General features: G+C 52.6%; 1 protein-coding gene across 2 annotated transcripts in view; it reads right to left on the bottom strand.

The window, feature by feature from the left end:
* The window catches only part of CUX1 (cut like homeobox 1), a 351017-nt gene that overhangs the window by 178034 nt on the left and 153300 nt on the right, over positions 1-19683 (bottom strand). For both annotated transcript variants that reach the window (XM_059414613.1, XM_059414614.1), the window contains exon 3: positions 10210-10257. In XM_059414613.1, coding sequence (XP_059270596.1) covers positions 10210-10257 — 48 coding nt within the window. The remainder of the gene's footprint in view (positions 1-10209; positions 10258-19683) is intronic.

The raw sequence follows: 19683 nt of genomic DNA, 5'->3' as shown, positions 1-19683 counted from the left end.
CTGCATGCGCAACCGCAGCCCCGCCGCTGCCCTAATGAAGCCGTCATGGAAGGAGCCTCCAGGAAGACACCGCACGGCGCCGGGCCCTCGGACAGCACTGCGAGGTAATTAAAGCACGGTGACCGTCACCATCGCGGCCACCGCAAATGCCACTGGCATCCCCTCAAGTAGCACACACGTGAAAAGTTCTGAGCATCTGCAGGTGGCTGTGATGCTATGTGGGCTGAGAAGCAAGACCCCTCCCGCCTCCCCCCCCCACCTCCTAGAAAGGGGGTCAGGAGAGCAGGAGAGGCTGGGGTCCTCGTGAAGCCCGGTCTGCTCCAAACTCGCCTGTCGGGAACACTGGGTCCCGACTCACAGATGGCCCCGGAGCCCCTGTGAGGAGAAGCAGCCTCGACTGTCCTTGTGGGTCCCCAGGAGCCTCGCGGGGGGTCTCGCCCAGAGCCCCCGCTGAGTACTTATTAATGGGGGAGGACATAAGAGGGTGAGCCGTCGAGCAGAGGAGGGCGTGCTGAGCCGGCGCCGGAAGGCAAGGAGAGGGTATGAGGTCAAAGGGAAAAGGGAACTACTCGGCCTGAGATGGGTCTTCAAGGATGGAAATGGGTCTTCCAGGTCAGGGAGAGCAGAAGGTTCTGAAGATGGAGGCCATGGCTTTACGAGAAGGTCAGAGGCAGGAAACCACAGGGCATGTCTGGGGACAGGACACAGACCAGTCTGGCGGGAGCAGAAGCCAAGGACCGAAAGCCGGGACACAGCTTTAAAGCTCCATCAGGGCGCACCCCACCTGCCCGTGCAGGGAGGCCAGCCCCGTGGTTCCTGCCGGCGGCTGTGCACGAGCCTCGGTGGGGACTTTGTCCAGTTCCAGCTGCTCGGCCCGGGCCCGGGCAGCTGAGTTTCTGGGAACACAAGGGTGATTCTCAGGCAGCCCGTCGGTCCCTCCAAGGACAGGCTCGGGGAACCAGCCGTCTGGCCTAACCCTGTGTGACACCAGCCTGTCCACAACACTCCGCGCGGCACTCGCTGAGCGCGGGCATGACGGGGACTTGCAGAAAAATGGGTGAGAGGGGACCACACTCCTGACAGGCTGTCCTGTGCCTGTTTGAATGCTCCCACTGACAGGAAACTCACTCCCTTCCATGAGCCCTCGCTCTGTTTCTCAGTGGCTCCAACTGCTGACGAATGCCCTCTTCTGTTCTGCTGATGACGGTCAACCCAAGTATCTGTCCACTGAGTCATACCGTTCCTAAGAGCTACGGGGCTCCCTGCCGCCTCTCTCGCTCACCCGCTCGTTTCACAGAAGAGCAAAGTCGGATGGGAAGGAGGCCCGGGAGCTGCCCGAGGTCACAGGAGTGAGCGGCAGCTCCTGGGCTGACTCCCAGGTCCTTCCAACTCCTGTGACACATCCTCCGGAGTAAAGCGCTCGGACGCTCCGGCTTTATTTAGACATGGCCTTTAGATCTGAGCGCTGAGATTCGTTACTGATACGGCTACTGGACGTCCTCGCAACTCGGGGCAACTTTTAACGAAGTCATAGACCATTTACCCACTATGAATTTGCTTCATCTATTCCTTGATTAAAATCTGTCAAACGGCCCTGCAAGTAGGCACAGGGCCTCGGTCTGCCCGGGCCTTCCCTCCGGCGCCCGGTCCCCCAGAGCGCTGCCCCCGCTCAGCCCGCTCTGCTGGACGCTCCTTCGCCAGCCCGGAGCCTGCCCGGTCCTTCTCGCCTCTCCGGGCTCACTCCCTGCGCCACCTCCCAGGAGAGACCCGCTCTACCTGCCTGCCCGTCTGAATCCCTTCACAGTACGCGTCCCGTCTGACAAGACTCTCTGTCTCTGTTACACTTCCCTGCGTGACAACAAAGGCTTCAAGGCAGCAGGGGCTTGGCTGCAGCGCCCAGGGTTCGAGCCTCAGCCCCTGCTTGGCCCAGGGCGGTGTGCAGTCAGAGGGCTTCCCTGAATGAGAGAAGGAGCGGGAACCAGAGAGGAAAACCCAGCACCAGAGGCGAGGCGGGGTTTCACGCGGCCTGGCGTCGGCTCAGAGCCCTGCTGGCGTGTGGACCTTCAGGACTGAGGCAGGTTCCAAGGGACGATCTGGTCCCTTGTGCGGGCCAGGGGCCAGGGGACTCGGACAGGAAGCTGCCTGCCATTGGTGGGGGGAGGGGGCGGGGAGTCGGCTCCTCCGGGGGGCACAGATCAGTCTGTAGTGACGTGTGCCTGCCCCCTGTTACGGAGATTTGTGCCCACAGAGGACAAGGCGTGCAGGGCAGCATCTACAGGGGAAGGGCTGGTCGGAAGAGGAGGGGAGCCTCAGAACACGCGCAAAGCTGTCTGCACAAGATGAGCACCCATTGTCCTTATCCGCGACCGGGGAGGGGCGCTAAGACGATGGAGGGCGGAAGGTGTCACTTCCCTGTTCCCCGCACAGTACTGGAGGCACCGGCGTGGGTCGCAGTCCTGCCACGATCACCCAGGTGCCTCTGGGTCGCTCCTTCCCTCTCCGGGCACAGCTTCCTCATCTGTGAAATAAGGATGCTGCTTCCCCCACAGTCCGTCCAGTGGACGCCTACTGCATGCGCACGGGGGCCAGGGGTGGGTACACAGAGGCCGTGCAGACCTAAAGAGTCCAGAGAGAGTGGGTGGGCACAACCGAACCCACAAAGACCAGGACAACAGCACTCGGGCCAAAGGAGACGGTACTACAAGAGAAACACGAAGGGCCCTTGGTGTGGGCAGGCAGAGGCGGCTCCGGAGGGCAGGACGGCTGCAGCGAGCACCAAGAAGGGAGGAGAAGGGGGTCGGACAGGGGGTGGGCTGCAGCCAGGCCGGGAACCCTGAAGGCTGAGGTCAGGGTTCTGTGCCTGCCTCAAGGGCGCGGGAGCCACGGAAGCGCAGTGCTCCTGCTCCCGGCAGACGCGCAGGGCAGGAGCTGGAACGCAGAGGAGGCCCGGTTCGGGAATGACTCACTACGGTGGCCTCGGTGACACATGACAGCTTTGGACAGGCTGTGGATGGCAGGGAGGGAAAGATGCGGGCAGACGAGGGCGCTGGGAGGAAGGATGGAGGAGAGCGGGGCGGACGGGCGAGCAGGCGTCCTAGATGCCCGCTGAGGCTGCCGGGCGCATCGCAGGGCCGTTCCTGAGCAGGGAGGGGAGGCAGCAGGAGACCCCAGCAGGGACGGAAGCTGGAGATGGCATGGTTGAGGGCTCAGAGTCCTCTCCCACGGGTCACCCGAGCTGTACTATGCGAGAAGGCAGTCTCATGTGAGTCTGGAACTCAAAGGAGACAGTCAGAGCCAGACACCTGAGTTTCCAGAGACGGGTCCCGGGAGATGACCGCCCAGCGTGCCGTCGCTCAGAGGGCTGGGAGCCAAGGAGCTGCCCAGGAAGACTGAAAATCAATACCCAGAGAAGTGGATGGAAAGCCAGGAGGGCTTACTATTGGGGGATGTCGAAAGTCAGGACCGGCACGGAGAGGAGCCATCGGGCGGCCTGAACGCCCCTGAGTTGAGAGAGCCAAGGACGATGAGGGTCAAGGGTAAGGGGACAGACGCCAGACGGGGGTGGGCTGAAGAGTCAAGGGGACACATAAGAGTGGAGACAGCTCTCGGGAGAAGCCCGGCCCAGAGGGCTGGGGGATAAGGCAGGCACCTGTCCACTCACTCTGTGTCACGAGGGAACATATTAGCGCTTACAAAATGCAGATGAGCAGCGATCGAAGACCCAGGACGGGGGTCCCTGCTGGGCTCTGGTTCCTCAGAAAGCCAGAGAGGAAGGGGCAGCGCCTTCCCAGTGTCGTGAGGACGGGGTGGGCTTATGCTCGGAAAGCACCCAGCACGGCACGTGGATTCGCTTCGCATGCCACGAATGCCATTTCGGACACTCACACAGCCCCGCCACAGCCCCATGCACGGCCTCACCGGAAGCATCCACTCGCCTGGAGATTAAAATTTATTTTATTTCATACATGAAATGCAAAGAGAGGGGAGAATGCCAAAATACGATCCCGAAGCTACTGCCTCCTAAGCCTGTGTCTTCCTTTTTGAAAAAGGTCGCTCGTGCTTACTAAAGAGTATATAAAGTATACAACAACAACAACAACAACAAAAATCCACCAACAAAAAAACCCGAGCACCTGTGAGTAGGAACACCGTCGTGACCTTTGAAGCCTCCTTGGGCCTAGCTAGGATAACCTGTATTCTGAATTTCCCACTTAACCTTTTCTTTATGGGTTTATTACATAATAAAAATATATGCCTAGACAATGTCAGCTCAGTAGTGCCTGTTTTCTTGTCATTCATTCTCCCTTGCCAGGACGTTCTCTGCCTAGTCTTTCCACTGCTGATGAAAACGCGTTGTTTCCGCCTGTTCGCGAGTTTCAGACACTCCTGCCCTGGCTTCCCGGGGCCTATGTTTCAGCTTAGTTAGAATTTACACTCAGGAGTGGAAGCGTGGGGTCAAGGTGTGTGCGCTTTCGTAGCTCCAGTATCTGTCGCCAGACTGGTTTTCACAACAGTTACACAATTTCCACTCCTACCTTGGGTTTTGGATTCTAGCCAACCTGGAAGCCAGGAGAAAGCTGTGTTTCACTTATTTTAATTTGCATTTCCCTGATTATGAGGTTGGGCATCTTCTCATGTGTTTATTGACACATTCTGATTTTCTCTGAGGATGCTGTTCGTGGCTTTTGCCCAGTTTCCTACTGGGTTATTTGACTTTTTCTTATGAACAGGTAAAAGCTTTTAATACTTCCTTAATACTAATCCTTCGTTAACTATGTGTGTGGCAACTGTCTCCTCCTGATTTGTTTTTTTTTTTTTTATTTATTTTTTTTCTCCTCCTGATTTGTGACAGGGCCAGGGATCCCCCATAAGAGATCTGTTTACAGTTGGGCTGGTCCTACCAGCACGATTTGCATCAGAGACATTTGGTCTTTATTATGAAAAAGATTCAGATGAGTTTAGATTATCCAACAGATAAACTGTCTTGAGAAAGGTGAGCCTTTTCCTAATATACACAAAGGTAAAACTGCGCAGGCAGTGCCCCAGGCTTACTCTGCCACCTTCTGTAGGCTGTCTTTCTGTAATTAAGTAAATAAAGCTTTTCCTTAAAACTTTTAATGCAGTTAAAGTGTAACAGTTCCTTCCCTTATGGTTTCCAAGAAATCCTATGCAACCCGAAGTCATCATATGCTATATTTTCTTCTGCAAGGTTTAAAGTTTTGCCTTGAGTCTTCATTTGTAATTTGTGTCTGCATATGGTGTGAGGTATGGATCCAATCTAATTCCATAAGGATAACCAATTATCAGAGGACCATTGATTGAAAAATCCGCCCTTTCCTCACTGATCTATAGTCCTGTTTTTGCAACACTCATGGCTTCTCTACATGCACTGGTCAGTTCCTGACTTCTTTATGATGTCCCATCAGGGTATCTGTCTATCCCGGAGCCAATCACTGGTAGCCTTCCATCACGTGGCACGGACAACCTCCACCTTGTTCTTATTTCAAGCTACCTTCACCACTACTGAGCCCACCTGCTCTCGCTGATCACTTCTGGAATCAGTTTTTCAAAAGTTTTGTGAAAAATTCTGTTGGAATGTGGACTGGAATACCAATGACTCCCTCTAATCAATTTGGAGGAAATTGATTATTATTAATAATAGTGAGAATTTCTATCCTTGCATACCTTCTGTCCCTCTACTTAAGTCCCCCTTAATACCTTTCAGTATAAATGATCCACTTTTCTCCAGAAAGAGTTCCTATGCTTTATTTTATTTATTTCTAGGTATCCTTTATTTTTTGTCGCTAACTCTAGCTGTATTCTTTTCAGTTTTCTGTCAGTGTAGAAGTATGTAATTACTTCTGTATATTGATTTTGTATCTAGCAACCTTGTTAAATAATTGAGGGCTTCTTTGAAAAATGATAGTTTTGTTTCTTCTGTGATAATACTCGATCTTTTTCTTGTCTTCTGCAGTAGTTGAAACTTCTAGTACAATGTCGAGTAAAAGCAGCAATAGTATACTTACTTGTCTTGCTCCTGGTTTCTAAGGGAATATTTTTGATGTTATTGGGTATAATGATTTGTTGTAAGTCTTTCGTAAATACTTTCCCCCAGTTAAAGACGTTCCCCTCTATATCATATGGCTGGTCGGTTTTTTTGTTTTTGTTTATCATGAATGGATGCTGAATTTTATCAGATTCTTTTCCTCTATTAAGATAATTTCTCCCTTTAATCTGCTAAGGATATTAATGTGCATTAGTAAATTTTTCTAATGTTAAACCAAACAGCATTCTTGGGATACACGGAACTTGACAGATTGCTTACTAACACCCCTTTGGGGACTTTTGCTTATCTATTCACAAATACGATGGACTTTGAATTTTCTTTTCTTGTGCTATCCTTGTCTGGTTTTGGTACCCAGGTTACACTAACTTTGCAAAAGGAGGTTAAGAATGTTCTTTCTTTTTCTATTTCCTAAAGGAGTCTGCACAAGAGCAGAACTTCTCTGTTTCGTGAATGACTGATAGGATTCTCCTGAAAACCGTCCCTACCTGATGGAAACGTTTCCGCGACAGTTAACAAGGCTACTCAGGGTTTCCATTTCTTTTTTAATCAGCTTTGGAACATTCTAGTATTCCAAAAATGTGTCTGTTCTGTTTAGGTCTTAAAATTTTTTGGCATGAAATTGACCATAATATTCCCTTACTGTTTTTTTTAAAATCTCTGATGTGGCTGTAAAGTTATCCTGTTACCATCACTAACCTTTTCTTTTCTGATTAGGAAGTATCTTCAAAGAACCAATGTGGTAGTCTCGTCAAAGAACCAATTTCTGAGCTATTTCTCTCTTGGGTCTTTTTTTTTTTAATTCTTATATACTTTTATTATTATTTGTATTTATTCTTTCCTTCTTCCTGTTCTCTTTGAGCTTATTCTGTTGTAATTCTCTAACTTTTTAAGCTGGATGCTCACAGGTTTTCAGTCTTTCATTTCCTCCCCGATATAAGCATCTAAGTTATTTCTTAAGAGGATTTTCCTCTCTGAGAACATTTGTCTTAAGCACCTAGCTCCCCTACAGCCAAGAGGAGGAGGACCCAAACTAACTCCTTCCCCCCTCAAGCTTTTTTTTTTTTTTTAAGATTTTACGTATTTATTTGACAGAGAGAGATCACAAGTAGGCAGAGAGGCAGGCAGAGAGAGAGAAGGAAGCAACCTCCCTGCTGAGCAGAGAGCCCGATGCAGGACCCTGGGATCACGACCTGAGCCAAAGGCAGAGGCTTTAACCCAGGCCCTCCCCCCCACCAACCTTTCATACCAGGAACCATTGTCGGGGGGAGAAGCAAGGAGAGGCAGAGACAATTTCCACGAGTTAGCACTTTCCCAGAGTGTGTTACTTCACTGAAGGGACTGTCTGAATCGCCGGACTAAAACAAGTCTTAAACTGGATTGACTGCTGAGGTGGCCCCTTCTCCCTCACTGATCAGTTGGCCGGGCTTGTGAAACAGGCAAACTTAGGTATGGCCACCAATCAGTCAATGCTTCAAACAAATACAGGCATTCGCTACTTTCTCTTAAAGCTATTTCCTGAGCAGATGTGCTTGGTGCCCCTTTCTCCTCATGAGCCTGAAGAAAGGGGGGAGGCCAAAATGCTACCTCCGGAGGCCCTCACTGCTGAATCACTTATTCCCATGACGGTACAACACACTGCAAACACGCCCTCCTGCAGGAACTCTGAAATCCTATGTGAATTTCTCGCTGTCTGAAAAAGATACCTTCTTCTTTGTTTTGTTTTTTCTTTTCAGGATCTCAAATAGTGAAGTTGTCTATATAGATTCCAAGGCAAAGAACACATTTTCACAATGCCATACCTTGTTCTGGGGGAACGCAAGCACTTTGGGATAAATTCAAAGATTATAGCCAATAAATACAGTTGCATTCAGCAGGCACTGATGAAGGATACAAGAGTGATCCTCTGATTAGAGAAGGCAGCGTTTTAGAAAAACGAGCTGAATGGATCCTGACCCATCAAAGCACCGAGACACGCTGGCTTCTGGCCTTACTCATCAGAAAACCGACCCTGTCACGTGGTCCCCGTCTGCAGCTGCCCTCTGCGATGAACGTTCCTTCTTCAGAAAAAAGGCGGAGTTGGCCCTTTCTACTTAAATTAGCTTACTAGAAAGCACAAATTATTTAATATAAACAGAGCAATTAGCAATGGTAAATATTAGCAGTGCTATAAAAATATTTATTTTTCAAATCACCTTTGTTAAAAAAAAAAAGGGAATTAAAAAATCTGGATGTCTCCTGGGCATTTTGAATTTAATATATCTGGAAGCACACCCACTACCTCATTCGGAATGTGGGGTAATCTATAACAGAAGTGGGTTACATTCTTATGAGTGAGAGGGTGTGAAGACTGTTTTATACTGGAGGAAAATATGTATGTAATATAATGTAGTATGAACGTGTGTGGGAGGGTGAGGGAGTAGATGTATATAAATACGTATACGCCCATGCCTGAAGTACAACACGTGAACTTGGTTGAACCCCAGATCAGGGGCAGGGCAGTTATAAAAAACATTTGGGGAGTGACTAGGGAAGATGGATTTGGGATGGAATTTTAGCTACCGCGGAATGACTGCTGCTTTCCTAGGTGGGATACTCGGGCTGACGTGGTAATATTGGGGAACAGCCTGACTTTTCGGAGACGCACGCGTGCATGTGTTTAGGGGTACGGAGCCGGGCTATCCGCATGTGCTTTCAAATTCTGAGCGAAAGGGCAGCAGGAGCAAACGTGGCGAAATGCTCGTGTGCGGTTGAGTAGGGATAAAGGGGGTATGCATGTTCACTCGACTAGATCTTTCTCCTTTTATGCAGCTTGGCAATTTTTCCAACAGAATGAAAAACAAGCAAAAACCCAAACCGGCACACTGGGCTATTTCGGGGGCAGAAACACTAAGCCACCGGGCCTCACAGAGCTGCTGAACGGGTAAAAGAAGAGATGGGATCAATGCGGGCAGGTGTAAGGTGACAGTGGCCCTCGGAAAACCAGGGTTCGGAGACGCATTTGTGAGGAAAGGCAATTCATGTCCTTCCAGCCCTGGGACAGTGATACCCCCGGGCCTGCCGGGGCTGAGCTCGGGAGGGCTTCCTGCGGCAGGGGGCGGTGAACAGAAGGGCCTTCTATGGTGTCCCTCCCGACACCTGCGGCGGCGCCCGGTCCCTGCTCCTTCCTGCACAGCAGGCCTTGCCCTCTGCTGTCACCTGCTCCCTGGAGACTCTGCCCGACGGCAGCCCCGACCCCTGCGTCTGGAGCTCCGGGCCCAGGATGCTGGCGTCCTCACAGCGTGTCCCAGAAGCCCTCTAGAAGCTGCCGTCTCACTACCTCAAACCCTGCCTCCTCCCCGCGTGCTCCGAAAATGCAATTCTCAAGATGCTACCGATGGGGGTTCTCCCGAGGGCCCCGAGAAAGGCTTGTTCTCATCACCACTGCCATCGGTCCCACGGCGGGAGCAGAGAGCCGGGGATGGCCACCTCCACGACAGTAACGACATGGCTGGTTTTCTGAAGTTCCTCGAGTCTCCAAAGAAGGCAGGGGGGGAGCAGGAGCATCACCCACCGCAAGGGCCCCCATCTGCGGGGGCTGCCCGACCTCGTGTCAGACGGCGCGATCCTTCTCTGGAAGGCCTCGGGGGACAGCTCTCCCTTCCACCGAGCCCAGGCTCGCTCCTCGGGGCTGCCTGTTGCTCTTTGTTTCCAGCCTCGAGCCAGTGAACTCCCTCCTTCCCCGGCAGCTGGGCGGGAAAGCACCAGGTCGCCCCCCTTCATGCTTCCCGCATGGGAGGGCATCCCGGGGGCAGCGGCCCCGGGCCTGTGAGGCTGGGGAGGCCCGCGGGCTCCTGAAGCCTGCAGCGTGGACACACCCCGTCCTCTGGGTGAGGCACAAGCACGCAGGCCGCTTGGCCCCGAGTCACCCACATCCCCCCACACTTCAGCTTTGGTTCCGCTCTCCACGCGGGTCTTAACTGAGGACCCGGCGGAAACATCACACCAGGAGGCACAAAACCCACATGACATTGAGTTAGTGCAGCTGGGAAGGCTCCATCTGGGCGAGCACCTTCTGTCAACGGCATTTATTTAATGAGAATAAAAAGCAAGCGCAATGAGCTAGGAGGGGTGGCTCAGGATGTGAAGCGAACAGAGACGCTTACCTCGCCCTGGAAGCTCTTCAGCAGCGGCGCTACGTGCTTGCGCAAATCCTGGAGCAGGAGCGGTGGGTCAGCAAATGGCCGTGGCAGAAGGAAAGAGAAGGGAAACATTCGTTAAGGCTTCCTAGAAACAGCTTTGAATTCAGCGACAATCCCCGTCAGACAAAGCCATCCTGGTGCCCTCCCCTGCCTGTTTCCTTCACTCGGACAACATAAATCCCGCCGCTGGCGCTCCGTAATGTCAGTGAACTTCCTGGGGAAGGAGACCACTAGGGCCCCTTCTAGCCGAGTCCCAGCTCTACCAGTCTTGCTCTGAATGGGCGAGGGGCTTGAGCGTTGGCTAGTGTCCGTTGCAGACCACCTGCTTAGTAGAAAATCGAGCTTTTCTAGCGTACATTTGACTCATGTGTATCTGAAAAGGATCCGGGACCAGCATCCTGCATTTTAGCTCTGTCTTTTGAGCGCTGTTACTGGGGGTTATGTCTATTTTGGATCCGTGTCTGATCCGCTCAATGGACAGTTTCATCCCAAGCCCTCAGTACCCCTATCCTGACAATGGGACACCCCAGAGGAACGTCTGTATGATCTCCTCGAGCATATTTTTTTCAAATGAAGTGACTGATGCACCACGTAGTGATTATAGATAATAAGACTGTATTATAGACTTCAAAGCTGCAGAGAGACGAGATCTTAACTGTTCTCAACACAAAAGAGGAACGACAATGATGTAGTGCGATAAAGGCGTTAGCTAGCACGACGCCAGCGGCAATGCCGCCATATGGAAAAGCGCCGAACCGACCCATCTTCCCCTCCACCTTACACAACATCGCGTGGCAACTGTAGCGCCACGAAAAAAGAATGAAGTAACTGAGAACGTGTGCTTTGAAGACTCTGAAATATACTCAAATAACGCAACTTCTCCTTCATCGAGAATGGGAGCAGACGAGGTATCTACAGAGCAGATCGGCTTTAGTAAGCCTGGCCCAAGGCCAGGCATCTACCTAGTTTCAGGTCCCAGAGCTGACGCACATGCCGACTGGTAAGTGCTGGTAAATGCTGGACATGGGCCAATCAACCCATAACGCAGGAAGGAGGTAACGTATTATTTCAGGATAAGAGCCCAGGTGCCACAGGGAGAGCAGACAGGAAGGGTAATAAACCCAGATGAAGGAGGCGAGCAGGGCTTTCACAGAGGAAGCAGCATCTGGGCTGCAAAGGCGGACAGGACCTTCTTGGGCCGGTTCTCAGTGTGCCCATCTGCGCGCGCTGCCTCGAGCCCGCCGTCAAATACACAGGTGCTACTGGGCAAATGCAGAGTCTGGACTTGTCTACAGCTCCTGGGTCAGAACTCAGTCCGTACGATGGAAAGAGGCTGGCAGAGCCCTGATTCCGAACTCGGGCCTGGCCGCTCACTCTGGGAGTGCGGGATGCCACTCCACGTCTAGAAGTTCAGCTCCCTGCACTCCAACGTGCGCCAGGGTAACTGTGTCTTCCCCGAAACACAAGCAGCGGGGACAGCACTGCTCCCGGCGTGGAGTAAGTACTTAATAACACGAACCACCTTTACTATTGCAACTAATAGTAGTCACCACTCAGGGAAAGGCCTTCTAGCACATTTGGAGTCACCCTGAATCCGTCTGAGCGCACAGAAGACAGCCTTCTCTGGAACCAGGATTTCCCAGTCTTGTTTGAAGGTGGATGACGGGGGAACCCCTGCCCCCCACAAAGGGGTGGCGGACAACCCCTCGGCCTCTCCTGCTCCGGACGATGTGATTCTCTAAGCAGACCCCCAAGGTGACCCGTCGTTGTCAGCTCTGCACGCACAGGGGCACGTGGGCACCCGCTCGATCCTCCGCTAAGGGATGAACAGGATTCTGTGTTCCTTCTGCCGAGCACCTAACCCGCCAGCCCTTCTTCCATCCTGAGCTCTGAAACCAGCTCCCGCCCTCACCGAGCTGAGCTGCATTAGGAACAACAGCGGCTCCTGGTGTTTCCTGCTGCTGTGTCTTTGGCGCTTTCCTCCGAACCGGGGCCCTTAACCATTGTGGGTCATGAAGGCTTCTGAGAATCTTCGGGAATCTATTCCCTCCAGCTGTGACTCTGCAAATGATTTTGCAGGGGCCTTCCTGAAGCCTACCCACACGGCCCAGGTTAGGACCCTTCGTTCCAGCCCGTGCTGTCCAAGATGGAGCTAGTGGCTACTTACACTTAAATGTAACTTCATCTATATTTAAACGTAACTTAATTAAACTGAACTTAAAAATCCAGTTCCTTCCATCGAGGAAGCCACATTTTAAATACTTAGCAGCTGCACAAGGCTGGCGGCTACCACACCAGGCAGCACAGAGCCAGGTTCCCCCAATACCGCTGAGCGATCTCTTAGACAGGCTACATGCTAAGCTCTCTGCCAAACACAGCTAACCCACGCTGCCTTGCACTGTGACCCCGTAGAAGTACTTAATCAAGAAGCATTAACGTTTCCCTTTTAATTACACATTTTCCCGTATGTCGCATTCCTAAGGGTGATACCATTACTTCCCTGGAGAAGGAAGTAAGCTTGTTCCTCCGCTACTTCCTTTTCTATGTTCTTATACCAAGTTCAACGACATAAAAGGCAGTCAAACTCTTTATCAGCCTCTTCCGGAATAAATAAGGCCATCTGTGCTAGACCGCCCCCAAAGGCACCCACGTCCCTCCCTGGACCTGGGGGTCTATGAGGTTAGGGACGGTGCAGACGGGAGAAAGTCAGGGACCCTGAGTTTGGGGAGACGCGCCTGGATGGCCCATGGGAGCAGGCGGCCAGGAAGAGGGCGAGAACAGTCCCTTAGCCCTGTGTCTCTCGGGAGGAGGGAAGATACAATGTACACCTAAAGCTGGTAAACGAGGTTCCGGGGATGGAAAGGGGGGGATCACCCTGGATCCCAGTCAAGGTCAATGGTAAAAGCCCATGTCGTAACCACAAAGAATGAGCCACGCTCCTTTGTCAGAAACCCGGGAACATAGGTAATGACGCGGGAGGTCTAACGTGAACAGCCCACTGTGGGTTGGGGACAGCCCAGTCCCCGGCCCTCCTCCTCCGTCCCTGGGGCAATGACAGACAGGTGGGATGAGCCCACTGCACTACAATCGTCACAAACTGCAAACCCAAGATGATGCATGGGGTTTGCTGTTCGTTTTCCGAAAAGGCTGACTTGGAGGAAGGCGGCTGGTGAACGTGGCACGGCTGCATTCTCCGGTGTTCTCACCAAGCTGCCTGGTGCTCGGGTGCACGTCCCAGTGGGTAAGGAGGAGCTGGGGAACATTCACGAGGCAGTGTTGGCCTAGTCCGTGGCCCGCAAGCTCGGCTTCCACAGATGGGCCGAGTATCGTCCTCTCCGGAGGCCACAAACCGGGGCGCCCGAGTGGTTCAGTCAGTTAGGTGTCTGACTCTTGATTTCGGCTCAGGTCATGGTCTCAGGGTCATGAGATCGAGCCCCGTGTGGAGTTCTACCCTCAGCAGGGAGTCTGCTTGAGGAATCTTTCTGGCTCTCCCTCTGCCCCTCCCCCCGCTTTCTCTCTCACTTTCTTGAATAAATAATTAAAAAAAAAAGATTTTATTTATTTGACAGAGAGAGAGATCACAAGCAGGCAGAGAGGCAGAGGAAGAGAGACAGGAGGAAGCAGGCTCCCTGCCAAGCAGAGAGCCCAATGCGGGGCTTGATCCCAGGATCCCGAGATCATGACCTGAGCCAAAGGCAGAGGCTTAGCACAAGAGCCACCCAGAAGCCCCTCAAATAAGTCAATCTTTAAAAAAAAAAGAGTCCACAAACCCATGTTCATCTACTATGTAAAAATAAGATGTGAACAGTTCGAGGACAGTAACTTCGACGTGATGCTTGTCCACATTGGTGGACCCCATTGGTAGGTACCGTGGCCCCTCCCAGGCCTGGGCTTCGAGAGGGCCCCTTGCTTTCTAGGGAGCTAGGCTGAGCCCCCCGCCCCACCCTCGTATCATCTGCAGGCCTGCCTTGCTGGGTGGAAAGCCTTAAGAGTCACCTTCCCTGATGGCCCTTGAGCTCTGGAGAGGGGACTCCTAAGGCTTTCCACGTGTCCAGATCTGGAAACTGGGACCTGGAAGCAGCCAGGCCCAATGCCACAGGACGTGCTTCCTCTTCCCTCCAGACTGCGGGCTGCTCGAGGGCAGGGAGTAGGTTTTAGTCCCCCTGCAGAGTCCCAGAGCCGGAAGCCAACCCTGGACTGGACAATATTTTGCTGCGGAAATCTAGACACGAGAGGATTTAAACCTTGCGTGGGTCCGCCACCCCTTTCCCGGGTGGGTTGATCCCACCTCATGCAGTATGAGGGCAGGGCTGCAGGTGTGGGCCCCCCAGGGGCACCAGGTGCCCTTTGGGGCCCACAGGCTGGTTGGCCCCAACACAAGATTGCTCCCTGGAGACTGAATGTGATGTCAGCCCGTTTCTACAGGAGCACTGATCCCAGTCTCCTGCGGGTCTGAGACGGAGCCTGGTACACTGCAGGACCTCCGAAGACACGGCGTGGGGGCATGAGTGTGTGAGCGGGAAAGAAGCGGCTGAACAACCCCTCAGAGTGCATCACAGACCTGCCGGGGTAAGGCGGTGCCTACATCAGAGCCAGGTCCACGGTCCAAGCCAGCGGCGCCCACCGAAAACCAGGCACCGACCACCTATGCACCTTAAAATTTTCCACAACGAGATGGAAAGAGCAAAAAGAAACTGATGAAATGAATCCATCCAAGATCTTTTCATTTCCCATATAATCAATGTAAAAATGAATTTAATGTTATTATTATTATTTACTTAACTGACAAAGAAGGATACTTCTTTTTCTGGTGTTAAGCCTCTGAAATCTGCCATTTTATAGCTCGGCACATCTCGCTTTGGACTGGCCACGCGTCAGGTGCCTGCCCCAGCCCCCCCGCCCCGCCACCCCATCATCTCATGGAGCAGCTCAGGGCTACGAGAGGCGGCAGGCAGGAATCGGGACTCTCGTGGGAGAGCGGGTTGAGGCTGGCCAGTCCCCCGCTCTCAGCCGATCAGAGGGAAGAACAAGGGATGAGGAGAAGCGGGAGGACCGCCAGGGGAAGGGATGTGTCACAGACATGAGGCGCGACAAAACCGCTGGGTTTAGCAGTCGGAGCTCGTGGTGGCGTCCGGGCGCCCCGAATGGACTGGGGATGGGAAGCAACCTGTGAGGGGCTTAGGCGCTGGCGCTCTGAGCTCCAGAGAGAGATGGGGACGGCGGGGAAGAGGGTCTCAGGCTGAGTGAACGCCAGTTCTCGTGACTGAGTGTGTGACACACAGCAGCCCTGCCAACAGAAGGGACAGACACCCACATTTTACAGCCGAGGAGACGTGAGGCTCAGAAGAGGAAGGAAACTTGTCCAAGGCCTGTGCCACAGCGAGATTCTGTAAAAGAATCAATCACCTCGGCCAGGTGTGGGCACCGGGATGACAGCTGGGGCCACCTGGACAGTGACATGGGGCGGGGCACACACGCATCACTCAGAGGAGTCCTACCATGGGCCCAGACTCAGGGGGGAAATGGTGAACCTGGACAGGGTCGTGGAATGTGAAAGGTGACAGGGTCCAGGCATCTGGGAACCCCATGGGTGACAGAAGAGAGGGCAGGGCGTGAGCGCAGGGAGGTCACCCTGCAAAGCAGCGCCTCCTGCTGGGCTTGCCCTCAGTGACCCCGCAGCCCACCAGCCTGGCTCGGGGCCCAGCTCGTGGGAACACCTGCTTGGACAAGTGGAAGAGAGGGTACAGGTGTCCCCGTGTTCTGTCACAGCTCTCCGGGACGGCAGAGGAGCCGAGCCTCCCATCGTGACTGAATTAAGGAAACTCATCTCCACTGTCCCTGTTTGGACCAACCCACTGCACAATTGTTCCCTAGGACGTAGTCACATCTCATGACAAGCTTGCTCAAACAACCTTTTAGATAGACATTTATAAATTCTTTTTTAAAAGATTTATTTATTTGAGAAAGAGAGAACGAGAGTGCATGCCCCTAGGGCCAGGGAGCAGAGGCAGAGGGAGAAGCAGACTCCCCACAGAGCAGGGAGCCCGACGCGGGGCTCGATCCCAGGACCCTAAGATCCTGACCTGAGCCAAAGGCAGAGACTTAACTGACTAAGCCACCCAGGTGCCCCTCAAATAACCTCTTTAGACATTAAAGCTGGATGTATGTGTTTGTACACACACATATGCGTGTATTTGAAGGGCTTCAGAGGTAAAAAGGGAGTAAATATTCATAATCAGATCGGCAAAGCCGTATGCACGTGTGTACTTCAAGTAAGCAGCTAGAAATCCCCCATTCTAATTTGATTTTTGGCTGTTTGAGAAATTCCTTATCCAATTCTGCCACCTGCGAATATCATCTGCTTTTGTACCAAACTAAGGAGACGGGGCCAGGGTGCTCACTTGTGACCCGGGGCCGTCCACTGCCGTTCGAGAGCCCGTGACATGACTTGCTGTCCGCACAGCACCACAAAGGGCAGACAGAGCCACGCTGGCCACCACATGCGTCTGCGTGCCCTTCTCTGCAACTGTGAACCGAAGAACGTGGGCGCCAGGCCAGTGAAAACCATACTGGCATGAACCACTAATGACGGACTGAGCACAAAGATTAAAAAAAAAACAAAAACAAAAACAAAAAACTCTGCAATTTCGGGGTACCCACTAATTACACTGACAGGTTTTGCAGCGCGGTTTTAAATTCACTTTGATTCTGTACCATTCATTGAGCGAAAACAAAAAAACACCTTAACACACAGAAAGTAATGTCCTTGAGATTATTAATATCGATGCCTGTTGGCGAAGCCAGAAGAGCACATTTCAACCTTCTCTCCCTTGAGTGCATTCCAAATAACAAGCCGTGTTTATAGAGAGGCGCTTCTAGGTGAAAAGGATTTTCATTGTTCTCCAAACCACTGATTCACAATTCACTTCTGAGATCAGAAAATTGAACGGCAAAATGCAACCGAGGAATTTTCTGTGTAATGATGACTCCTGGAGAAAATCGTGCTGATTTAGAAGCCAAAAGCAAACCAAAACAAAACAGAAGCACCACGTGGTGTTCAGATGCACCTGTTAGGCCGACACCCCCCAAACACAGCCCCTGGCCGCGCACGGGGTGAATCTTTGGCTTTCTGCCCATTCTGGACATTTGGGTGGTCTCCCAGGAAGGTTCTGTCCCCACCGTGGAGCCTGGTGTTCCCTGTACCAGGGAATCTCTCCCATTCTGCCGGCTGGGCATGTCACAGAACCCCGTGCCCCCGATATCGAACTGGTGGCCACCGAGGTCCACGTCTGCGGGGAAAGAAGGGAGCCCAGGGCACGGCTGCTTAGGCTTGGAAGGACAAGCAGGTGAAGGGAGATGGCTTGGCTGTCACGTGTCAACAGAGGAAGGCGGTGAATCACAACATCTTCAATCACAAAATGGTTCCTGTTTTCCGAATATTCTATTCTAGACTTCTCAGGCTATTTTACTAAATTTTATAATGTTCCTTTCACTTCTGCTCCACGGTAAGTCACATGCGTTTCTGTGAAATGACATTTAAGGCTCACAACTGTCTGACGGCGTCTCTCAGAGGTGTCTCGTTCCCTCTGGTGGCAGCCCAGGGATGGGTCCTGTCTTCTCTGGGGACAATCTGGCCTTTCCAGGAGCACTGGGCAGGGGGTACAGGGGAGGGAGGGCAGTAGAGAGGCTGGTTGACATCACCTCTGAGCGGCTCAATCAGGACTCTCACAGGGCTGCCCAGAGCCCTGGTCCCGGGGTGGGCGCAGAAACCTCAGGGACCCAGCCCAGTGCCAATGACAGCGGTGCCACCCCTTCAGCGACCTTCAGGTTCCAATCAGGGCCAGCCTCCTCTCCCCCCTCCTCTGTCTCAGCTCCCTTTTTGCTCGCTGTGTTCGGGTGGTGAAGGCTGGATTGCGTATTAACCCTCCACAGAGGCGAGGCTCAAAAACAGGAGTCTGGCTCGCACGGAAAACTCTAGAATGCTTATGTGTTGGGTGATTGCAAGTTCCAGGTCCACCCAGGGCTATAAAAGGGGGGGGCTCCAAATGAGTTCACTAACCCCTTGTTTCTCCCTCACTACTCACGCCTCAAAGGAAGACGACTCTGACTTGGAAAGGTTTTTGGTCTATATTCAAAGGCAGCCCCTGTGTAATACGGCATTTCATTAAATGTGGTATTGTCACCTGTGAGATGTACCACTAGTCTATGCTACACTTTTTTTTTTTTTTTTTAAGTAGGCTCCGTGCCCAACATGGGGTTTAAGCTCTCAACCCTGAGATAAAGAGTGTTTCACTGACAGAGCCAGCCAGATGCCCCTATTTTGGGCTACACCACTAAGGAAAGGGTGCTGCTTCTTAACCTGGGGTGTCACTGACCTCCCTCCTCACCCTGCTTCTGAAGATGGCAGGACATGTCCAGTGTAGGCATTATAATCGATAAATACAGCTGCCAACGCACGGACGTTAGAACAATAGCCCCTGAGTGGTTTTTGTTTCGAAACTACGGTGGCCTATATTTTGGGTGTGGTGGCTATGTTTTTCAAAAGGTTCCCTGTCTCTCAGAGATCTGTCCTAAAATGTTTATGGATAAAATATGGTTTTTGCTTCAAAATAATTAAACAGGGAAGGGGTGACGGGCGAGAAGAAGGGAGGCATGCGTTGGCGGGCCGGTGGCGGTCACAGATGGACCGCGACACGCGGGGCTTCGCAGTAATCTGCACCCTATCGTGTGTCTGTTGGAAACAGAAAATGTTTTTCAAACACTGGATTTCACTCTGAAACACACGAAAGCCTTCCGCTGACTGATCACAGGGAATGGGCAGAGAAAGAATTAAGACGTCAGGTGGAGGGGCTGTCTCTCTTAAATTACAAGCTGTCAGCTTGTCGCCTGTCACCTTCGTCAGGTTAACCTGGAGATGGAAGGGTCATCTGGTCCAACCTCCTGCCCGAGGCAGAGGAGCTCTCCGTGGTGTCCCGGCCATGCGGCTTGCCCTCCCGAGGGCCCTCCAGCCCTGCTGGGACACTCGTGGTGCGAGAATGCGGCTCGGCATGGGGACAGGGCTCTCCAATGTGGCAGCTGTGGTGCCACCATTGAAGGCAAACATTTGGGAGGAAAGCTTTCCTGAGCGGGCGTAAGGACTGTGACTAGCAGCGGCTCGTTAATGAATAAGTCACAATCGCTGTTTTTCTGAGAGCAGATTCGAGGGGAATCCACTCGCTGACTTGCTTTACCATGTGTTTCCTCGAGTGGGGGACGAAAGAAGCAGCTCCCAGGACCTGTGGGTCTGCCCGGCAGTTGGGAACACAAGCGGCTCTAGCTCAGCTTCCTCTGGCCCATCCAGGATTTGCAAACCCCGCTCGCCTCGCTCCGCAGACCCTCCTCGCCACCCCCCGTCTTCCCTCGGGACCAACTGCCCCTCTAGGCCTCCTGCCTCCTGAA

The sequence above is a fragment of the Mustela nigripes genome, chromosome 11 (assembly GCF_022355385.1).
Source record: "Mustela nigripes isolate SB6536 chromosome 11, MUSNIG.SB6536, whole genome shotgun sequence".
NCBI classification, from domain to species: domain Eukaryota; kingdom Metazoa; phylum Chordata; class Mammalia; order Carnivora; family Mustelidae; genus Mustela; species Mustela nigripes.
The sequence above is the reverse complement of the archived record's forward strand: the minus strand, read 5'-3'. Positions and strand labels throughout refer to the sequence as shown.